The sequence below is a fragment of the Jatropha curcas genome, chromosome 4 (assembly GCF_041381405.1).
Source record: "Jatropha curcas cultivar XTBG-Jc1 chromosome 4, XTBG_Jcur_1.0, whole genome shotgun sequence".
NCBI lineage: Eukaryota > Viridiplantae > Streptophyta > Magnoliopsida > Malpighiales > Euphorbiaceae > Jatropha > Jatropha curcas.
This window is the reverse complement of record NC_143154.1, coordinates 25438020-25459179: the sequence shown is the minus strand read 5'-3', so window position 1 is coordinate 25459179 and position 21160 is coordinate 25438020. Positions and strand designations below refer to the sequence as shown.

The following is a 21160-nucleotide window of genomic DNA, read 5'->3' as shown; positions in this document are numbered from 1 at the left end:
CCGAAGGAGATAACCACACCTCTAGCACCAAGTCTTGCATTTGTAGGAAGGACATTACGACATGTGATAAGTGTTATTTTTATAGTATTTTTATCGTAAATTTGATTAAAATTTCTATTACTTTTAATTAATTTAAATTAGTTTTTATGTAATACTGATATGTTTTTATTTAAAAGCTTCCTTAAAACACAACTCACTTGATTTTGAGAAAAAAATGCAGCGTTTTGCAAGAAAAGGACAAAAATGAGGTAAAAATTCATTAAGCACGCCCGTGCTACAGTGCCCGTGCTAATCAGCACGCCCGTGCTGTTATTGCATAAGACTTCCAGAGGCGCACACGCCCCAGGCCGTGCTAATCAGCACGCCCGTACCAAGCAAGGAATCCTAAACTAAGTCAAAAGTTGCCAACCAATTTTCACCAATTTCAAGAGCTAATCTTGGACAACTTTCTTCACATACAAATCAAGCCTTAATTTATGCACATGGAAGACATGATTGAGAGAAATTTAAGGCTTGATTGAGAACTTTATTCCATAAACAAGGTGGAATTTATTCCCTAAACAATGTAGAAGTTCTCTCCCAAGAAGTCTATATAAAGAGAGGAAGGATGCATTGTAGAGATCCCGTCCCACATATTACACTACACTCCATACTCTTTATCTCATTTTATAGCTTTGTATATAGTTTGTTTTTAGAAGTTAAGTATTCAAGAGTTGTGCAAAGTTTCAAGGAAGCCATCCAAGCAATTTATCACTAGTTCTTATTTCTAAACTCTTAATCTTGTTTATTTCTTTTATTATCCTTATTGATTATGGAATATTTATCAAGTATTATTGGGTTTTATTTAAGTACTATGTGTAACTAAATTTTTATACTAGGGGTTTGATGTAGCTTATCTCTTTTCCAATTTATGCAATTAGATTTATTTTTCCTTATTCAAGTTATGATTTATTAATGAATTTAATGCTTTTAGGCAAAATTTTCCACTAGATTGATTTATTTCAATTATCACTATCGGAAAAAGGATTTTTGGTAAGAAAAGGTTAATAAAACACATGAGAATAATAACTTGATGCGGAAGCTATATGATTTGACTCATGGGGGGTTTTTACGATTTATCAACCTTAAATTGTAAATTCATGAACAACTACATAACTTAATGATTTAATTCATATTTGATTGCGCTGTTGGAAGATAGGTAATTAAATGGAATTAAAATAGCTAGCAATACATCGGAAGAGCTTGTTAGTGAATTCAGAGTTGTTTCCCCTACTTGAATAATTAAATTGATTAATGAACTAATGAAATAAATTGGAAAGAATTAAGTGAAATCAAAACCCCTAGTAGTTTTAAATCCTTGTTTTCTTTAATCAATAATTGCTTGCTTAACTTCTTATTTTTACTTGTTGAATTTAATTTTTATAAACAATTCTCTCATTTATTGTTTAAATAATAACGAGATAACATAATTTTGGTACTTGGAATGTAATCCTCATGGAACGTTATCTTACTCATCATATATTACTTGTAACGATTCGTACACTTGCGAAATAAGCTGTCAAGTTTTTGGCGCCGTTGCCGGGGATTGACAATACCAATATTAATACAAATTATCTTGTTATTAATTTAGACATTTTGTTTTATTTCTTAATTGAAATATTTGTTTATATTATTTGTAGTATCTTGTTTCTTTGTTTTTATTGATCTTTACTTTCTATGTTTATTTCTTTGTTTATATTATTTGTATGTTTTTTATTTTTGTTGATTTTATTTTTCATCATTTTCTTGCAAGTGCTTGAGATGTATTGTCAACAAATAGTTGCAAATTTTAATCAACAACACTTGGAGTCATTTTATGCAGCTTGGGCAAGATTTAATGAATTATTGGAAAAATGTCCTTATCATAATTTTACTAATAAATCTCTCACTTACATATTCTATTGTGGATTAAATGAAGAAACTAGAAATTGGGTAGCTAATGGATTTTCTGCAACCGGTATTCACCTTCTAGAAAGCAGCTATGAAGATATACTTTACATGTTAAATGATATGGCAGATTTTGACTACCGTTGGCATTGGGATCATTCATTGCACGGCTAGAATCACCAATATCCTCAAAATTTTGAATATGAAGAAGAAAAACAAAAGAATTTAGAGGAGGATTTGATTGCTGCCCTTACTAAATCTCTCATTGAATTTATGAATGAAACTCGTGAGAATTTTAAAATCCAACAAACAGCAATAGAGAATTTGGAGGTACAAGCAGCAAAATTGATAACCATGGCAATTAATGAATATCGAGATGAGGAGTACAATTCTAAGGAAATTTCATGGGAAATTGCATATTTAGAAGAAGTAAAGCCTACATGTGAAAAATGCAACTCCTTTGAAGACAAATTAAATCTCAATTTCTTGTTTTCAGATATGATTATTAATGACCATGAAAAATGCGAGGTACAACTGGAAGGGACAATGGATGAGAGTTTAAATGAAAATAAGTAGAAAGCAATATTAGTGGATGAAGAAATAATTGAGACTATTGATTTGAGCTCGTCAATGGTCTTTATATATACACAACCAGAAGATCCTTTTTTTCCAATAATACCACATTTAATAAATTGTGTTCTCCATGATTTGATATAGGTTTTTCCCCAAGTTCATCATTCAAAGCAAGATGTTGTTGGTATGATGAGCATAAATTTTCTCAAACTAGCCAATCTTGAGGGCATTTTCAACCAAGACCCATATGTGATACTACATGATACATACTATGGGCGAATGCCGTTATTTGATAAACTTCTCAAAAGTCGAGTTTAAAGACTTTAAACAAAACGCTAATGGGAGGCAACCCATCATTTTCTTTCTCTTTCTTTGCAAATTTTTATTTTATTTTATTTTATTTATTTTTATTTTACAATTACTTATATTTTTTCATTTTAATCTCCCATCTTTAAACCATTATTTTCTTTTATTTTGATGTTTTATGTACTCATATTGCAAGTCAAAAAAACAAAGGCTTGAAAACTGATTGAAAGTGCAAGATTCAGGTTTTAGCACCCCCCAGGCCGTGCTATCCAGCATCCCCGTGCTACACAGCACCCCCTAACAGCACCCCCGTGCTGCCTCCACAGAAAAGTACACTCATAGTCAGACTCTAGCACCCCCAACCCGTGCTATCCAGCACCCCCGTGCTACACAGCACCCCCGTGCTACCCAGTACCACAGGCAACACGGTCAGGCCATGTCTTGAGGCACAGTTGTGAAGAAAAAAAAAAAAAAAAGTTGCTTCTTCACAATGATTGTGTCTCTTATTTATTTATTTTTCTTTCCTACATATGTCATGTTTTGTGTGAAAGTGACATTCATTTTTTTGTTCTCCATTATGAATGTCACATGCATTCTTTGTTTTTATTTATTTATTTATTTATTCTATTTTATTGTTATTATTCTTTCTCCTTGTTTTCCTTTAAGTGTAGTATTTCTATCATTATTTTTTTTTTTCTGTTGCCCTTTTATTTCAAGTATTGTCACTTGTTGGTCTTTTATTTTATTTTCGTATTGTTTATCACTGTAATTTTTTTTTTCTGCAAAACTATATTATTTTCTTTGTATTCCAATAATTACGTCTTTTATTTTATTTTATTTTTATATATATCTTCTTATTTTTGTGTACTATTTAATCCCTTCTTTTTTTTTCCAACAATTACGTCTTTTACCTTTAAAAAAATAAAAAAAAAATTGGTTCGATGAATTAATTCACAGGTTTTTTTTTTAAAAAAAAAGATGTTTTCTGTCATTAAAATTTTTTTTTATTACTCCAATTAAGCTAATTTTGCAGGAGAAATGGTCTAGAATAAAAGTTTCATGGCTTGGTGTATTAAATGGCACACCTGTACAAACCAGGAAGTAGTACGGGCTGGTGTGTCAAGGAGCATGGGCGTGTCAATTGGTATACAAAATTTATGCAAGTCAGTAGCTTACACGTCAACACAAGAACAATTTGTTCTACTCTACCTGCTTTTACCTACCTGTTTTTACTTTCTTTCTTTCTTTCTTTCTTTTCATGGTCCTACTCTACCCACTTTTGCATTCTTTCTTCCTTTCTTTTGGACTTATCGTTCATTTTTTCTTCTTCTTCCTTAATTATTTACTTTTAATTATTCTTTTTTTTTTCTTTTTTTTTTTAAAAAAAAAAGACTTACATTCATTTCTTTTTATTTGTTTTATTTGCTTTTAATTAGGAATTTTTTATTATTATTTTTATTTCAATTTTTTTCTTTTTAAAAATTAGGTCTATATTATTATTATTATTATTATTATTGTGTTATGTTATTCCTTCCCATTTTCAGCATTTAGCCATTAAAACTATGCTCTTTGTTTTCTTGTCTTTTATTGTGTTTGTCAGTGTAATGGTGGTAAGATGTTTTCTACTTTATTTTTATTTTCTTACCTTGCATTCATGATTTATGATAAGTTTGGGGAATTGAACTTATTTTTGCGCACATTGGGGACAATGTGCTAAATTAAGTTGGGGAAAGGAAAATTTTATTCAAAATTTTATTTACTTTTTTTGTTTGTTTATTTCATTAGTTTAATATGGTTGGAATAATTGTGAGCAAGTTTCAAAAATTATCATAATTCATTAACTTGCAATGAATTTAGTTGTTTTTCGAAGTTAATTATTTTTCAGCTTAAATTTTAATTTTTGACTTAACATGATTCTTTGATTTAACTATTTGTTTCTAAGATTATAAACACTAATTTTTTGTGAATTCTATGATATAGAGATGTATTGAAACACCCTGAATTTTTATTTTCGAAACCTTTGCATTTTTTATTAAATCAAAAATCGCAAATTTTGGCCGCGTGGGTTGCAAGTATAACACAGTCCCAATTCGAGCCCAAATTTTCGAATTGGGCCTAAGCCCAAAATAGTTCGTTCGGAAACTTTCGAGTAATAAAATGAAGTCCAGCAATTAATCTATTATGTATATATATATAAAAATTAATTTTCCTAAAAATCAAATATGATTACTAACTATATTTTTTTAAATTTCAATTTAGTTAATGGAGGAAATGTTATGAAACCTAATTAAAATAATTAAAATAATTGAACCGGACCTGAAACGCAGATTGATTTTTCGAAAACCGCACGAATAATCCGAAACCAAGTGAAAAACCCTGCAAACCGAGTAAAATCGAGCCGAATCCTTAAATTAGACCAAACCAGTTCGAATCGAACCGGAATGGTCTAGAAGCCTAAGATTTTTCTTTCTTTTCTTTTTATTTTTTTCTTCTTTTCCTTCTTCTTCCCTGCGCCATCGCCAGCGTGCGACAGCTCTTCCCCTTGCGCTGCGTTTTCGGCCACTTCACGGCGAGCAGGTGGTGGCGAATGACTTCCCGTTTGTCGCTGACTGCGTTTCCGGCCTTACTTCAAGCAGATCGAACCTGCAATGGCGCGTATTGAGCTGTCTCCCTTGACAGCCTCTCCTCCATCAAGGTCCGGCGATTTCTCACCGTTTCCGGCAGTCTCAACGCGAAGGGTGGGTACAACTCGACTCGCCTCCTTCGTGCGATCGTTTCTTCGCCCTGAGCTCCAGCGATGGTGCGAGAAGGATGAAGCCACCATGAGAGGAGAAAGCCCAGCAGCTGTCAACGCCATTTTCGGCCAAACGAGCCACTGGCTCAGTAAAGGAATGAGGGATTCGGACTCCTCATGAAATTTCGAGTCTGGTGGTGGTAACCTCGCGAATTTCTGAGCAAGATCAAAGCTCCGGCCACCGTGCACGGCGGCCGGCGGCGGCGGTCCGGTGACCGGCCGGCGACACTCCGGCGAGGCCCCGAGAGACAGAATGCTCTTCCCTTCGCGCTGATCGTGGAATCGTCGCCCTATTCGCAATTGGTACGTTCTAAGACTCAATTCTAAATTTTTGATTATATAAAGAATTAATTGATTAATGAATTCATTGAGTATAGTTACAGGATTTGATGTGCTAATTGAATTACTATAGAATAAAGCGTCAAATACTATTGTTCATATAAATATTTTAGGAAATTTAAATTAATTTCTTGCTAACTTTATTTGAAACATATTTTAGTAAATATGTTAGTGTGATTAAGATAGTTTTAGTTAAGAATGAGGATAGCATGATAATGATAGCAATATTCTTGCTAAAGTAACAATTCAATTGAAAAACTCTTTAGCTATATATAGAAGTCGTATTTTTATATTAAGACGGAGAAATTATGAAGCTTTAATTATATGTTTAAGTTTCGAGCTGAGTTATCTAGTAGAAGCATTTATTAAATTGTAATTTAATTGAAATGTCAGTTCTTAATAGTTAGTCTAGAACTTTAATAAATGTTTAATGATAGTGTTTATACTTTAAGCAAAGAATTGATGATAATATTCCTAGATTAGTTGAAGGTCTTTAATTTGTAAATTATGGTTGATTGGTGATATATTATTGAAGGCGGATGGGTATTTTAAATTGATTGATTGCCCGACGGATGGGCTGTGTGTATTGATTGAAAGATATAAAAATATTGTGATATTTGAGCTGGTAGATAGTCCAATTTTTAGGGGAGGTGCTGCCGAAATTTTGATAGAAATTAGAATAAATTTTAATTAACAACATAATTAATAAGTTTATTTAGATTAGTTCTATAATTTGGTACATAATAAATATAGTGCTCTGGTTGTTTATAAACTTTATTATTCATTTAACTATTTAAATATTCATTTATTTATTTACATTATTATTGTTAATATTGTTATTTATTATATTATTGTTGTTAATTGCTAATACTATTTATTTATTTATTTATTTGCATTGATTTTGGATGTTTAATTGTGCATTGCATTACGATGTCTAATTGAATAATATGTCTGCATTTGATTGCAATGTTTGATTAATTGTGTTGTGATATTGCTGTGCTTTGCTTGTGTGGAATTGGGATGAAGTGGGTCACCATGGGTTTGTGAGGACGGTCGATAAAGCATGGATCTTGATTATGATGAATTGTGAAACTGGACCGTCGGCCGGGTAATGGGAGATCGGCGCCCCCGTGTGCACCTACTGTTACCGTTACTGTTAACCACAGGTTGGCTTCTTTATTTGGGCGCACCGGATAATCTAGGTTTGATCGCAGCCCGCAGGGTGGCCTCCTGTTGTGAGCGCCTGATGATCTAGATTTGATGGAGACGACCGGGTTGCCACCTGTTGGTATGGAAAAGAAAAGAGAGAATGGAAAAACAATGAGAGGGCTGGTCAAGTGAGGATTAGACCGGTCAGAATGGGGGATCGGCTCCCTGGTGCACACGTGAGAGGATGAGCCATGTGAGAGGACGGCTCATCGGGGGTTTCGGTGACTCCACTGACTAATTTCCACGTGATGTGATTATTTGAAGGTGATATTGTTTGTGAGTGCTGGTGACATGCCATTTGTGTGACTGGCTGCGTGAGCATATAACTAGTCGGATGACTGGATTGATATATTTACACATTTGTGTGACTGTATGTGTTGTGCAATAATTATCATTTTAGGAAAAACTCACATGTCTTGTTTAATTTTTTCAGGAAGTAAGTTCCTCTTTAGTTCGAATTAGGTTACGTTTCTTTGACGCAAGGCATCAAAGAAATTTTCCTTAATTCCATAATTATTTCAGTATGTAACTGTATGTATAAAAGGCTATGTATATCAAATAGTTAGTGACTCCGCAGTTGTAGAATTTACTTACCTTTAGTCGTGTATTATCGTAGACGAAATGATGCTTTGAGCCTATATTAGAAATGAGATGAAATAAAATCTTGAGGCTTATTTTTTTAATATGGGCTGAATATTCGAAATTTATATTAAGATAGCAAATTTTAGGGTTTCAGGCTTACTACGGGCCTCGGGGGCCTTAAGCTTACCTGGGCCCTAGTGTCGGTCCGGCCCGTGGAATCGGGTCGTGACATGTATTTTAATCAAAATTTATTTAACCTTGGCATTCCTAGAACAAAATTAAAATTTTCTTCAAGACAAATTTTTTTATGCTTACATTTAGAAAGAAATGATTTAGACATTCTTTGTTAAAAACTTCATGTTTAGCCTATACAACCTAAGTTAAAGTATGACCCTTGCAACTAATTTGAAGCCTATATCAAATTTTTATTTTTCACCCATATTTAAACCTAGCCATTAAACCAAATTAATTTTCTATCCTAAGTGCAATAATGTGAAATTGAAGGATTTGATTTTTATTAAAACATAGCAACAAAGGGAGAAAATTTCATTAATACTAGCAAATGAAAAAAAAAAAAAAAGAAAGAAAAACCCCATAAGAGAAGCAATTAATCAAGAATTCAAGTTTGGGGAACTTTAGCAAGGGAGAAAATATCAAAAGTGCTATAAAGAGACCTTGCCAAAAATAGCTCTAATTTCAAGCTAGTAAGAGACTTCAAAGTTAGTTCCCCTTTACAAATAAAAATTCGTTTTTAATATAAATGAAAATCCTGATATTAAACATTATTTGTACTTTTGTATACCATATTATCCTTTTCTTTACTTAGCTAAGATTATATCCCTAAAACCCCATTACAACCTAAATAAAGACCTTTTGATATTTTAAATTATATGCATTTCAATTGTGGAGAAGAGATGATTAATTTTGCCTATGGAAATGTTGAACTTATATTTAAATCTCTTATTTAAAGGTTAAACGATTTTTGTGAAAATTCACACTCTACCTATCATAAGTTGAATAATTGTTAGTGTTAAAATCTTGTTAACTTATGTTTAAATTAAGGAATGTGTTTTATTGAAAATTGAATTTTTGCTAGAATATAATTAGCATAGTAAATACATGATTCATTCTCATGTTAATGACTTTTGACACTTATTGAAATTGTGAATAATTATTCCCTACTATATTAAGCTAGATTTCTTAGTTTTTAGTTTTGTTGCTTGAGGACAAGCAATGGTTTAAGTTTGGGGAATTTTGATAAGTGTCATTTATAGTATTTTTATTGTAATATTGATTAAAATTTCTATTACTTTTAATTAATTTAAATTAGTTTTTATGTAATATTGATATGTTTTTATTTAAAAGCTTTCTTGAAACACAACTCACTTGATTTTGAGGAAAAATGCAGGGTTTTGCAAGAAAATGACAAAAATGAGGTAAAAATTCATTAAGCATGCCTGTGCTACAGTGCCCGTGCTAATCAGCATGCCCGTGCTGTTATTGCATAAGACTTCCAGAGGCGCGCACGCCCGTGCCAAGCAAAGAATCTTAAACTAAGTCAAAAGTTGCCAACCAATTTTCACCAATTTCAAGAGCTAATCTTGGACAACTTTCTTCACATACAAATCAAGCCTTAATTTATGCACATGGAAGACATGATTGAGAACTTTATCCCATAAACAAGGTGGAATTTATTCCCTAAACAATGTAGAAGTTCTCTCCCAAGAAGTCTATATAAAGAGAGGAAGGATGCATTGTAGAGATCCCGTCCCACATATTACACTACACTCTATACTCTTTCTCTCATTTTATAGCTTTGTATATAGTTTGTTTTTAGAAGTTAAGTATTCAAGAGTTGTGCAAAGTTTCAAGGAAGCCATCCAAGCAATTTATCACTAGTTCTTATTTCTAAACTCTTAATCTTATTTATTTCTTTCATTATCCTTATTGATTATGGAATATTTATCAAGTATTATTGGGTTTTATTTAAGTACTATGTGTAACTAAATTTTTATACTAGGGGTTTGATGTAGCTTAATCTCTTTTTCAATTTATGCAATTAGATTTATTTTTCCTTATTCAAGTTATGATTTATTAATGAATTTAATGCTTCTAGGCAGAGTTTTCTCCTAGATTGATTTATTTCAATTATCACTATCGGAAGAAGGATCTTTGATAAGAAAAGGTTAATAAAACACATGAGAATAATAACTTGATGCGGAAGCTATATGGTTTGACTCATGGGGGGGTTTTTATGATTTATCAACCTTAAATTGTAAATTCATGAACAACTACATAACTTAATGATTTAATTCATATTTGATTGTGCTGTTGGAAGATAGGTAATTAAATGGAATTAAAATAGCTAGCAATACATCGGAAGAGCTTGTTAGTGAATTCAGAGTTGTTTCCCCTACTTGAATAATTAAATTGATTAATGAACTAATGAAATAAATTGGAAAGAATTAAGTGAAATTAAAACCCCTAGTAGTTTTAAATCCTTGATTTCTTTAATCAATAATTGCTTGCTTAACTTCTTATTTTTACTTGTTGAATTTAATTTCTATAAACAATTCTCTCATTTATCGTTTAAATAATAACGAGATAACATAATTTTGGTACTTGGAATGCAATCGTCGTGGGATGATATCTCACTCATCATATATTACTTGTAGCAATTCGTACACTTGTGAAATAAACTGTCAACATGCTCGCCAGATAAACACTGCCACCTTGGTTAGGATTTTTAAGGACCAAATGCACTTCCAAACAGGGCCTGAAGGATAAGTAGCTGGTGGAAGGGACTGCTGTACACGTAAATGGTAACCTGATTGTACCGAGAAATGACCATTGGATGTATTGGTTAATGATAAATTTGCATTTAGTTCTCTATCCTCATATATATATATATCTGAAGCACTTGTGGTTGCTTCCAAATTTACTAAGTAATTCTATTTCTTGTAATAAAGATTGCATGTGAAATTATTATTATTTCTTTTTTTTTAATAAAGGAAGATGCCTTTTCCTTTTTCATTTTGTGTTTGTTAACTGTTAACTAATTAACGGATCTAAATTCAATATGAAGATAGCCAAGCACACCGTACCTTAAGAAATTTATCCTTTTCTTTTTTCGAATAGCTACAAAAATTTTATTGAAGAAGGAAACCAGCATACACTGAAAATAGTTATCTAAGGATGAAAAGTGATTCACAATCTACTAGTGAATCTGAAAATTTTACAGAATAAAGCAAATATAGGAAAGAAGCAATCACCATGAATTTACTGCTAACAAATAAGGATGGCCACCGGTTTAATTCAAATCAGAAATAAATTGGAATCAAACCGCACAATATATGAATTAAAATTGGTAGTTCATAATTTTGAAGTCAAATTATCGGTCCACGCTCTATTTAATGTCATTTTAATGTTAAAAAATAAACCAGGAGTTCAGTTCGGTTGAACCAAAATTTGAATTTTTATTTTGAAAAATTTTTAGCCACTATCTATTATGTTCAGTTAAAAGTTAAATAAGCATGTTACTACATAATACACTTGATTTAAAAAAAGACTAAACGTCTAAAAATGTGAGAGTAGCAAAAAAAAAAGTTGAAATACTTAATCCAAAATTATATTGTTTGATATAGATACGAGGGTTCAACATTACTTCCTTTTAAAATTTGTTACTCCCTCCGTTTTACTTTAATAGCTACAACTTGTTCCACTTTAAATGTTCATTTTATACTAATTATTTTTTTCATGTTTACCCATATTTATTAGATGATTTCTTGCAAACTTAGATGTGGAGCTTTTAATTTTAAAAAATGCAATTTAGACATTCTACCATATATTTTAAAATATCAATATATTCCAATAATTTTCTTAATTCTTGTAAAAAGATCAAATGTTACTATTAAAGCGGAATGGGTGATTAGTTAGTCTAAAATTATATTATTTGAAATATTTATTCTTTTAAAAATTTTCTAGTAATTTATTTAATTACTAATGTTTAGATAAAATAAAATCATAATTTATTTAATTATTATGTATTTATTTGCAAAGTCAATGGATTTTGTTTCTTGGCGAATAAAAGCCTTCTAAAAGTTATGAACTAAAAATTATTAATATATTTCAAATTTTAAATTAATTTTTTATAAAAAATCTCATATGTCATACTACCTAATATCTAATATATTAAAAATAAAATTTAAAATTTTACTAGCGGTGATCCTACGACGAGTCTCCTTTTTTTATAGTGAATATTGAAAACTTGTAAAACTAATAAATATTTTTTTTTTGACATTTAATATTGGTTTATATATTATTAAAAGAAAAAACGAGCAATACAAGTGGGCACAATATCCCAAGTTTGAAAACAAGCCCACGAGGAACTGATTTAGCCAAAACATGAGCTATATCATTAGCTTGTCTTCTAATCCAAGCCAACGTGACATTTGGCAATTGAACTAACAGTAGCTTACATTCAGAAATAACAACTCCAAACTCACACCGGTCTTGGACAGAATTTTTCATAGCACAGAAAACTTGCAGACAATCGGTCTCAATATGAATTTTCAAGCTGAAGTAGCCCGACAGCAACCAAGACAACACTGTTCTTAACGCCTGAGCTTCTGTTACTGTAGGAAAAAAACAACCTTATAAGGAAGATGTTGCTGCTGATACAAACCTGCTATTGCAATTTGAAATTACAGCACCAACGGCTCCATGGCCGACAGAGGGGAGAAAAGTTGCATCAAAATTTATTTTAAGAGTTGCACCAACGGCTCCACTAATAAATATTTTTTGTTTACAAGACGCTACCTTTTTTTATATAAGGTGTCTTTCATGAAATGTAAATCTCAAGGAAGATATTTTTCATTTTTTAAAAACTTTTTGGATCTTGATCATCTAACTCATGTTGGGTTTGGGTTCCCTTCCTATGCGGTAAAATCCCATATTTTGAAGTCCATTAAATTAATTATTGTTTTACAAGATTGCCTCTCAACTAACAACCATAGTTATGATATTTTTTGGCTGCTATTTGATCGACACATTCATCCAAAACCATGTGAGGAAAAACAGAAAAGAAGAGGAGAGGAGAGGGATTTTTCTGCACAGCCCCATCCAGCACCAGCCATGTGTTCTGGAGATTCCCGGAGTTCCAACCGTTGGATCGTTGTGATTTTTGGTTATGTTGTTCTTTACTCTCTATTCTTGATTCTCACCGACGGGATTTTGATTTGGAGGTTCAGAGATTGAGTTCTGGCTCTGAATCGGAAGCTGTCTTGTTCTGCTTCCAGCCCTACTTAGCTTCATCTTCTTCAGCGTTTCGGCAGTCATCCTTTGTCAGATTGAGCTGATTTTTGGTGAGCATGTTCCTAACATCCAATTCTTGATTCTGGCCGATCAGTTTAATTTTTGGATGAGTAGAACATTTTTAAATGTACTGAGAACAGTAGCTGTATTTTGTGATCACTCCATTGTGTTGCTACACATTTGTTTGTGGTTGTTTGTAGTATAGCTACATTTTTTGTGGTTGTAGCTTGCTGTAATTTGTAAGACAATATTTGTGATAGTGAACTTTATTTCCTTGGACCGGAGGAGAGGTCCCGTGGTTTTTATACTTCACACCGGAGGAGTTTTCCACGTAAAAAGATTTGTGTTCATGCGGTGAATGTTATTTTTGATTGTGCATGATTTGGGGCAGCTTGTGTTACTTGAATTTATTACTCATTGTTACTCCTAATAGATTCATTCAAGTGGGGAAGTTTTTTGTTGTGAAGTGATTTTGTGTTACTTCCCATCAACTCATTCATTGAATGCCATTATTAATACATTTGCGCGCAGAACGTGTTGCTGTAGTCAACTAATCGGAAAATTGGGATAAATAAATAATTATAGGTTGCTTCGCATGGGAAACTATCTATTATTAATAATTCCTGGATTAGGTTATAAACTGATAATTAATTTAGTAACGATGAAGAAAGATATGTAATCTCTACAAATATATATATAGGCAGTCTGCGTTTGAAGTATAACCATTAAAAGCAGCTCATAAAGAAACCAAAATGGTTAAAGAATCACGTCCAATGGTGGGTGGAGATGGTCCTAACAGCTATGCTCAAAATTCTAGCTATCAGGTACTTCTCTTCTCTTCTCTACTATTAATTTCTACTAATATTTCGTAAAATCATAAAGACATATAGTAACTGAATTTACTTTGCATTTTCTACAGAAAGAAGGGGCAGATGCTGCAAAAGAATTAGTATGTGAAGGCATTAAGAAAAACCTTGATTTCAAGAACCCTAATTTTGATAAGTTAACCACATTTACAGTAGCAGATTTAGGTTGTTCAACCGGACCCAATACATTCTTTGCAGTTAAATACATAATAGAAGCTGTCAATCATAAATACCAAACCCAACTTCAAAACCCACCACCCTTAGAATTCCAAGTTCTCTTCAATGACCAAACAGACAATGATTTTAACACTCTTTTTAAAACCCTGTCTTCATATCAAAATTATTTTGCAGCTGGAGTGCCTGGTTCTTTTTACAGTCGCCTTTTTCCAAAATCCTCCATCCATTTTGTTAATTCCTTCTATGCCTTGCACTGGATATCTAAAATTCCAAGAGAAATTTTGGAAGATCCAGCTTTGAATAAAGAAAGCATATGTTGCTCTGGATTAGTAAAGGAAGCTGCTGAGGCATATTTGAACCAATTCAAGAATGATATAGATAGTTTCTTAAATGCCAGAGCTGAAGAAGTTGTTGGAGGTGGATTAATGGCTATTATAATTACTTGTCGTAGGGATGGTATCTTTATGTTTCAGACACCTGCTGGGTTACTTTATCAGTTATGGGGGGATTCCCTCAGAGACATGGCTAAATTGGTAAGAACCAAAGACATTATTTTCATGTTATTATCATTTGACCTTCTATTATTAAGCTAATCTTATATTATCTTTGATTGATTTCTTTTAGGGAGTGATAAGTGAAGAAAAAGTAGACACCTTCAATTTGCCTTTGTACTATTCTTCCCCAAAGGAGTTAGAGGAAATTATTAAGAGAAATGGGCATTTTAGTATTGAAAATTTACACGTTTCAGGTCGTCCAGTGAAATATGATCCAGAGACCTTTGTGAAGCTTATTGTCTCGCTTACAAGATCAGTTTTTGAGGGTCTCTTGAAAGGACACTTTGGAGTTGGTGAAAATATTTTAGACCAAATATTTCATAACCTTGCCAAGAAAGTTGCAGACAATCACTCCTCATTTCATGAGTTAAGCCATAACAATACTGAATTGTTTATTCTACTCAAACGCAATATCAGTTGATAATTAATTTTCTGTTTATCATATTTACATGTATTACATATAGTTGCTACGAGTGACTATGATTTTTCTGAATTGATGGATTATATATTTTCTATTTATTTGTTTGATCTGCATTTGTAAGCTTGTAAAATCTCTGAAAAAGTCTTCCATAATGTTAAAATTGCCTTATAATTCTAAGATTCACACTACTAGTCCTTTGGTGGCTAAGAAACATGTTTCTCATGGCTTATACTAGTCTTTTGGTGGCTTCAATGTTGGTTCACGTTACTAGTTTTTGGTGGCTTCAATGTTTCACACTACTAGTCTTTTGGTGGCTAAGAAAATTCAATATTGGTTGGCAATGTTGGTGAGCTAACTTGGACTAGGATGGCACATCTTCAACAATGGAAGGAAGACTTGAAATTTGTTCACATGGTGATACACCTCTATATAAGGCAACCTTGCTTGGAGCACATTTAGAAGATTAAAACAAGTGAAATTCATCCAAGAGAGAAATCCTCCAAGAGCATTTCTCTAAAACTATCCACTCTCTTCATATACCACCTTTTCATATATATACACACTCTTGCCATATTCATTGAGTGTAGTGAGGTGTTATCTTGAGTGTATTTTTGTGTGGGTGTAAAATCACTTGTATCTCCATATTTTTCATAGTGCATTTACTTCTCTCTCGCCTCGTGGTTTTTTTCCCTCTACATTGGAGGGTTTCCACGTAAATCTTGTGTCTCTTCCATTTATTATTTTACTTCTCATTTTATCATCAATTATTGAAACTAAATATTTATCCATTACCACGCTAAATTCCGCAACAAACTGGTATCAGAGCGTTGTAATATTTATTTGGATTTCACAACATGGCTTCTGTCATGAAATTTGATGTTGAGAAGTTTGATGGAAAAATCAGTTTTGGCATTTGGCGAGTTCAGATGATGGCCGTTCTCACCCAGCATCGGTTGAAAAAGGCCCTTGCAGGAAAGGCGAAAAAGCCGAACACCATGTCGGATGAAGATTGGGAAGAGTTAGATGAAAAAGCCTTGTCAGCAATCCAACTTTGTTTATCCAAAGAAGTTCTGCGAGAGGTTATCAAGGAGGATACAGCTGCAGGTTTATGGCTTAAGTTGGAGTCATTGTATATGACGAAGAGTCTTGCCAACATTATTCGTCTCAAGGAGCGCCTCTATACCATTAAGATGGTCGAAGGTACACCCATTCAAACTCACCTTGATGAGTTTAATTCCATCATAGTTGATTTGGAAAATTTAGATGTTGAAATTAATGATGAAGATAAAGCTGTTTTGTTAGTTTGCTCACTCCCCCGATCTTACCGTAACTTTAAAGATATTATGTTATACGGTGGTAATGAGACCCTAACCTTTGATGATGTCAAACAAAATCTCTTGTCAAAAGAAAAATATGACTATGAGAATAATTCAAAGGATGAAGCTGAAGGGTTAATTGTTAGGGGGAGAACTATGGATCACAGTAGTAGCAGTAGAAGTAAATCCAGATCAAAGTCTAGAGGCCGAGATAATAAGAAATTTTGTCGCTATTGCAAGAAAAAGGGACATGTAATTTCAGAATGTTTTAAGTTGAAAAATAAGCAGCAAAAGGGCGAAAACAATAATCAGAAGAATTCAGAAAATTCAGCTGAAGCAAGTATTGCACAAAAAGAGTCTGAAGGTGAAGTTTTGTCTGTTACTGATTTTGGAACTAGATCTAAAACGGAGTGGATTCTAGATTCTGCTTGTTCCTATCACATGTGTCCCCATAAAGATTGGTTTACTACTTATGAATCTGTTGATTGTGGTATTGTCTTAATGGGGAATAATGCTCAGTGTAAAGTTGTAGGAAAAGGAACAATTAGAATTAAAATGCATGATGGCATGATTAGAACTTTAACCGGTGTTAGACATGTTCCTGACTTGAAACGGAACCTTATCTCTCTTGGCACCCTGGAGTCCCTTGGGTGTAAATATGCAGCTGAAGGTGGAGTTCTAAAGGTCTCTAAAGGTGCTCTTATTTTAATGAAAGCTAATAGATCTGGAAGCTTGTACGTGTTGCAGGGATCTACTGTTACAAGTTTTGCGGCTGTATCATTATCTATGTCAGATTCAGACGTCACAAAATTATGGCATATGCGACTTGGCCATATGAGTGAAAAAGGAATGACCATCCTGAGCAAGAGAGGTCTTTTGTGCGGTCAGAATACCGGTAGGTTGGAGTTCTGTGAACATTGCATTCTCGGTAAACAGAAAAGATTAACTTTCGGTACCGGAATTCATAGAACCAAAGGTACTCTTGACTATATTCATTCAGATCTTTGGGGACCCTCACATGTTCCTTCAAAAGGAGGACATCGTTACATGCTGACCATCATTGATGATTTTTCTCGTAAAGTCTGGGCTTATTTTTTAAAGCACAAAGATGAAGTTTTTTCCACTTTTAAGAAGTGGAAGATTTTGATGGAAAACCAGACAGGGAAGAAGGTCAAGCGACTCAGGACCGATAATGGTCTAGAATTTTGTGGAGGCGATTTCAACGCATTCTGCGAAAATGAAGGCATTGTGAGACACCGTACAGTTGCCGGTACGCCTCAACAAAATGGCGTTGCAGAACGAATGAACAGGACATTGATGGAGAGAGTTCATTGCATGCTCTCTAATGCTGCCTTGCCTAAAGAATTTTGGGCCGAAGCTGCATCTACCGCATGTTATTTGGTGAATCGTTCCCCACACACATCACTCGACTTCAAGATTCCAGAGGAAGTTTGGTCAGGTAATCCTGTTGATTATTCGAATTTGAAAATTTTTGGATGTCCTGCATATGCACATGTAAATCAGGGAAAATTAGAGCCTAGAGCTCGAAAATGCATATTTATTGGTTATGCATCTGGTGTGAAAGGGTATCGCTTGTGGTGTCCTGAACTTAAGAAAGTAATTATCAGTAGGGACGTTACTTTCAATGAAAATGTGCTAATTCTCCCTGAAAAAGAAACTGTCAGTTCTTCTCCTTCTGACACAGGTGATTCGAAGAAAACCGACGAGAAGGTGGAGCTTGAGTTTGAAATACCAACTCCTAGCAAAGAGAATATTTCCTCATCTCCGATCACATCGGAGGTTCCTGATTCCACTGAACCAGATCGTCGTGAAAACTATTCTATTGCCAGAGATAGACCCAGGAGAGAAATCAAACGGCCTGAAAGATATAATGAAGGGAATTTGGTTGCTTATGCTCTTGTTGTTGCAGAGGATACAGTTGAAGGTGGAGAACCTCACACATACTCTGAAGCAATCTCATGTCCTAATTCTTCTGAGTGGCAAGTTGCGATGCAAGAAGAAATTGAATCTCTGCACAAGAATGATACTTGGCAGTTGGTGAAATTGCCAAAAGGCCAAAGAGTTGTAGGCTGTAAATGGGTCTATAAGAAGAAAGAAGGCAATCCCGGAGTTGAAGATGCAAGATATAAAGCACGTTTAGTTGCTAAAGGCTACACTCAAAAACATGGTGTAGACTTTCATGAAGTGTTTTCTCCTGTTGTTCGTCACACTTCTATACGTGTACTTCTTGCCCTTGTTGCCTTGCAGGATCTTGAATTAGAACAACTTGATGTCAAGACTGCTTTCTTACATGGAGAGCTCGAGGAGCAGATTTATATGCAACAACCAGAAGGATTTGTTGTTCCTGGAAAAGAAGACTATGTTTGTCACTTGAAGAAGTCTCTTTATGGACTAAAACAGTCTCCAAGACAATGGTACAAAAGGTTTGATTCCTTTATGGTTGAGCATGGGTATTGTCGTAGTCAGTATGATAATTGTGTTTATCACAAGAAGTTTTCAGATGGATCTTTTGTCTACTTATTGTTATATGTTGATGACATGCTAATTGCTGCTCGTGATAAGTCACTAATCAAAGAATTGAAAGATCAGTTGAGCAGTGAATTTGAGATGAAAGATCTTGGTGCTGCGAAGAAAATTCTTGGTATGGAGATTGATAGAGACCGATCAGTTGGAAAATTGTATTTATCTCAAAGAAATTACATTGAGAAGGTTCTTGAGAGATTCAACATGAATAACTCAAAACCTGTGAGTACTCCTCTTGCAGCTCATTTTAAATTATCATCTGATTTTTGCCCTCAGTCTAATGAAGAGAAAGAGCAATTGTCACATGTGCCCTATTCTAGTGCAGTTGGTAGTCTTATGTATGCTATGGTATGCACTAGACCTGATCTTGCACAGGCAGTTAGTGTTGTGAGCAGATATATGAGTAATCCAGGTAAAGAACATTGGCAAGCAGTTAAATGGATATTTCGCTACTTGAAAGGTTCTGTGGACACTGGATTGGTTTTTGATAGGAATAAGGTGACACCGAATATTGTTGTTGGATATGTTGACTCTGATTATGCAGGTGATCTTGATAAGAGAAGGTCTTTGTCAGGTTATGTATTTACTTTATGCAATTCTGCCATTAGCTGGAAAGCTAGCCTCCAGTCCATTGTGGCACTGTCAACTACGGAGGCAGAATATATTGCAATCACGGAAGGAGTCAAAGAAGCAATCTGGTTAAGAGGTTTGGTTACTGATCTTGGTTTAACCCAAGATGTTGTTACTGTATTTTGTGATAGTCAAAGTGCTATTCATTTAACTAAAAATCAAATGTATCATGAAAGAACCAAGCACATTGATGTGAGGCAATATTTTATTCGGGATGTTGTGGCAGATGGGAAGATCATCGTGAAGAAAATTGCTACAACTCATAATCCTGCGGATATGCTCACGAAACCAGTTCCAAATCTCAAGTTCAAGCATTGCTTGGACTTGATCGGTGTTCACCAATTCTAAAGGCCCTTTGGGGCATGGCGAGAAAGGAATATGCACATCATTTTGTAAGGAGATCATCTTAGAATTTAAGTCAAGGTGGAGATTGTTAAAATTGCCTTATAATTCTAAGATTCACACTACTAGTCCTTTGGTGGCTAAGAAACATGTTTCTCATGGCTTATACTAGTCTTTTGGTGGCTTCAATGTTGGTTCACGTTACTAGTTTTTGGTGGCTTCAATGTTTCACACTACTAGTCTTTTGGTGGCTAAGAAAATTCAATATTGGTTGGCAATGTTGGTGAGCTAACTTGGACTAGGATGGCACATCTTCAACAATGGAAGGAAGACTTGAAATTTGTTCACATGGTGATACACCTCTATATAAGGCAACCTTGCTTGGAGCACATTTAGAAGATTAAAACAAGTGAAATTCATCCAAGAGAGAAATCCTCCAAGAGCGTTTCTCTAAAACTATCCACTCTCTTCATATACCACCTTTTCATATATATACACACTCTTGCCATATTCATTGAGTGTAGTGAGGTGTTATCTTGAGTGTATTTTTGTGTGGGTGTAAAATCACTTGTCTCTCCATATTTTTCATAGTGCATTTACTTCTCTCTCGCCTCGTGGTTTTTTTCACTCTACATTGGAGGGTTTCCACGTAAATCTTGTGTCTCTTCCATTTATTATTTTACTTCTCATTTTATCATCAATTATTGAAACTAAATATTTATCCATTACCACGCTAAATTCCGCAACACATAAATTATTTAATGTTTCCTTTAATTGAAGTTATCATTTCTGATAATCAATTTCCTACAGATGCGAAAAAAAGATGATATATATATATAGATATATATATTAGTTGGCATATTATTTATAGTAAACAAGTTAGTTAGATCTCGTGGCATGACAAAGATGGCAGGGATTAAAAATATTTTTCCCTTTCAACTTTTTTTTCTTTTACCAATAAATTTGGTGGATGCTTTTCTTTTGTTAATTTAATTGTAATTACAACTTTTGAAATAATAGTTTTTTCATTCAAAATTTTTCAATGTTTAATAAATATTCAATTAATTTAATTTTATAAGTTTTTTTGGAAGTAAATCTAATTTTATAAATTGAATATTCAATAGAAAAATTTTGTGAATTGAAATGTTTATAGATGCAATTTTATTAATTAAAGGTGCTACAAATTGTGTTACGTAGAGTACATGAGTAAATTTATGTATTTAGCGCACTTTGTTTTTTGAATATAAGGTTAATCTTATTTCAGGTTT

At 33.4% G+C, this 21160-nt stretch overlaps 1 protein-coding gene and 1 long non-coding RNA gene across 2 annotated transcripts; both read left to right on the top strand.

Annotated features, from left to right (window-relative positions):
• Positions 1-5276: 5276 nt before the first annotated feature.
• On the top strand, positions 5277-9719 carry LOC119369236 (uncharacterized). Its single transcript, XR_016320610.1, has 2 exons — positions 5277-5902; positions 9138-9719. It is a non-coding gene; the product is annotated as an uncharacterized LOC119369236 (long non-coding RNA).
• Positions 9720-13777: 4058 nt separating this feature from the next.
• Positions 13778-15107, top strand: LOC105650073 (loganic acid O-methyltransferase-like). Its single transcript, XM_037641043.2, has 3 exons — positions 13778-13866; positions 13962-14618; positions 14710-15107. The coding sequence occupies exons 1-3, from the start codon at positions 13795-13797 to the stop codon at positions 15058-15060; spliced, it is 1080 nt and encodes a 359-aa protein (XP_037496971.2). The 5' UTR covers positions 13778-13794; the 3' UTR covers positions 15061-15107.
• The last annotated feature ends 6053 nt before the right edge of the window (positions 15108-21160 follow it).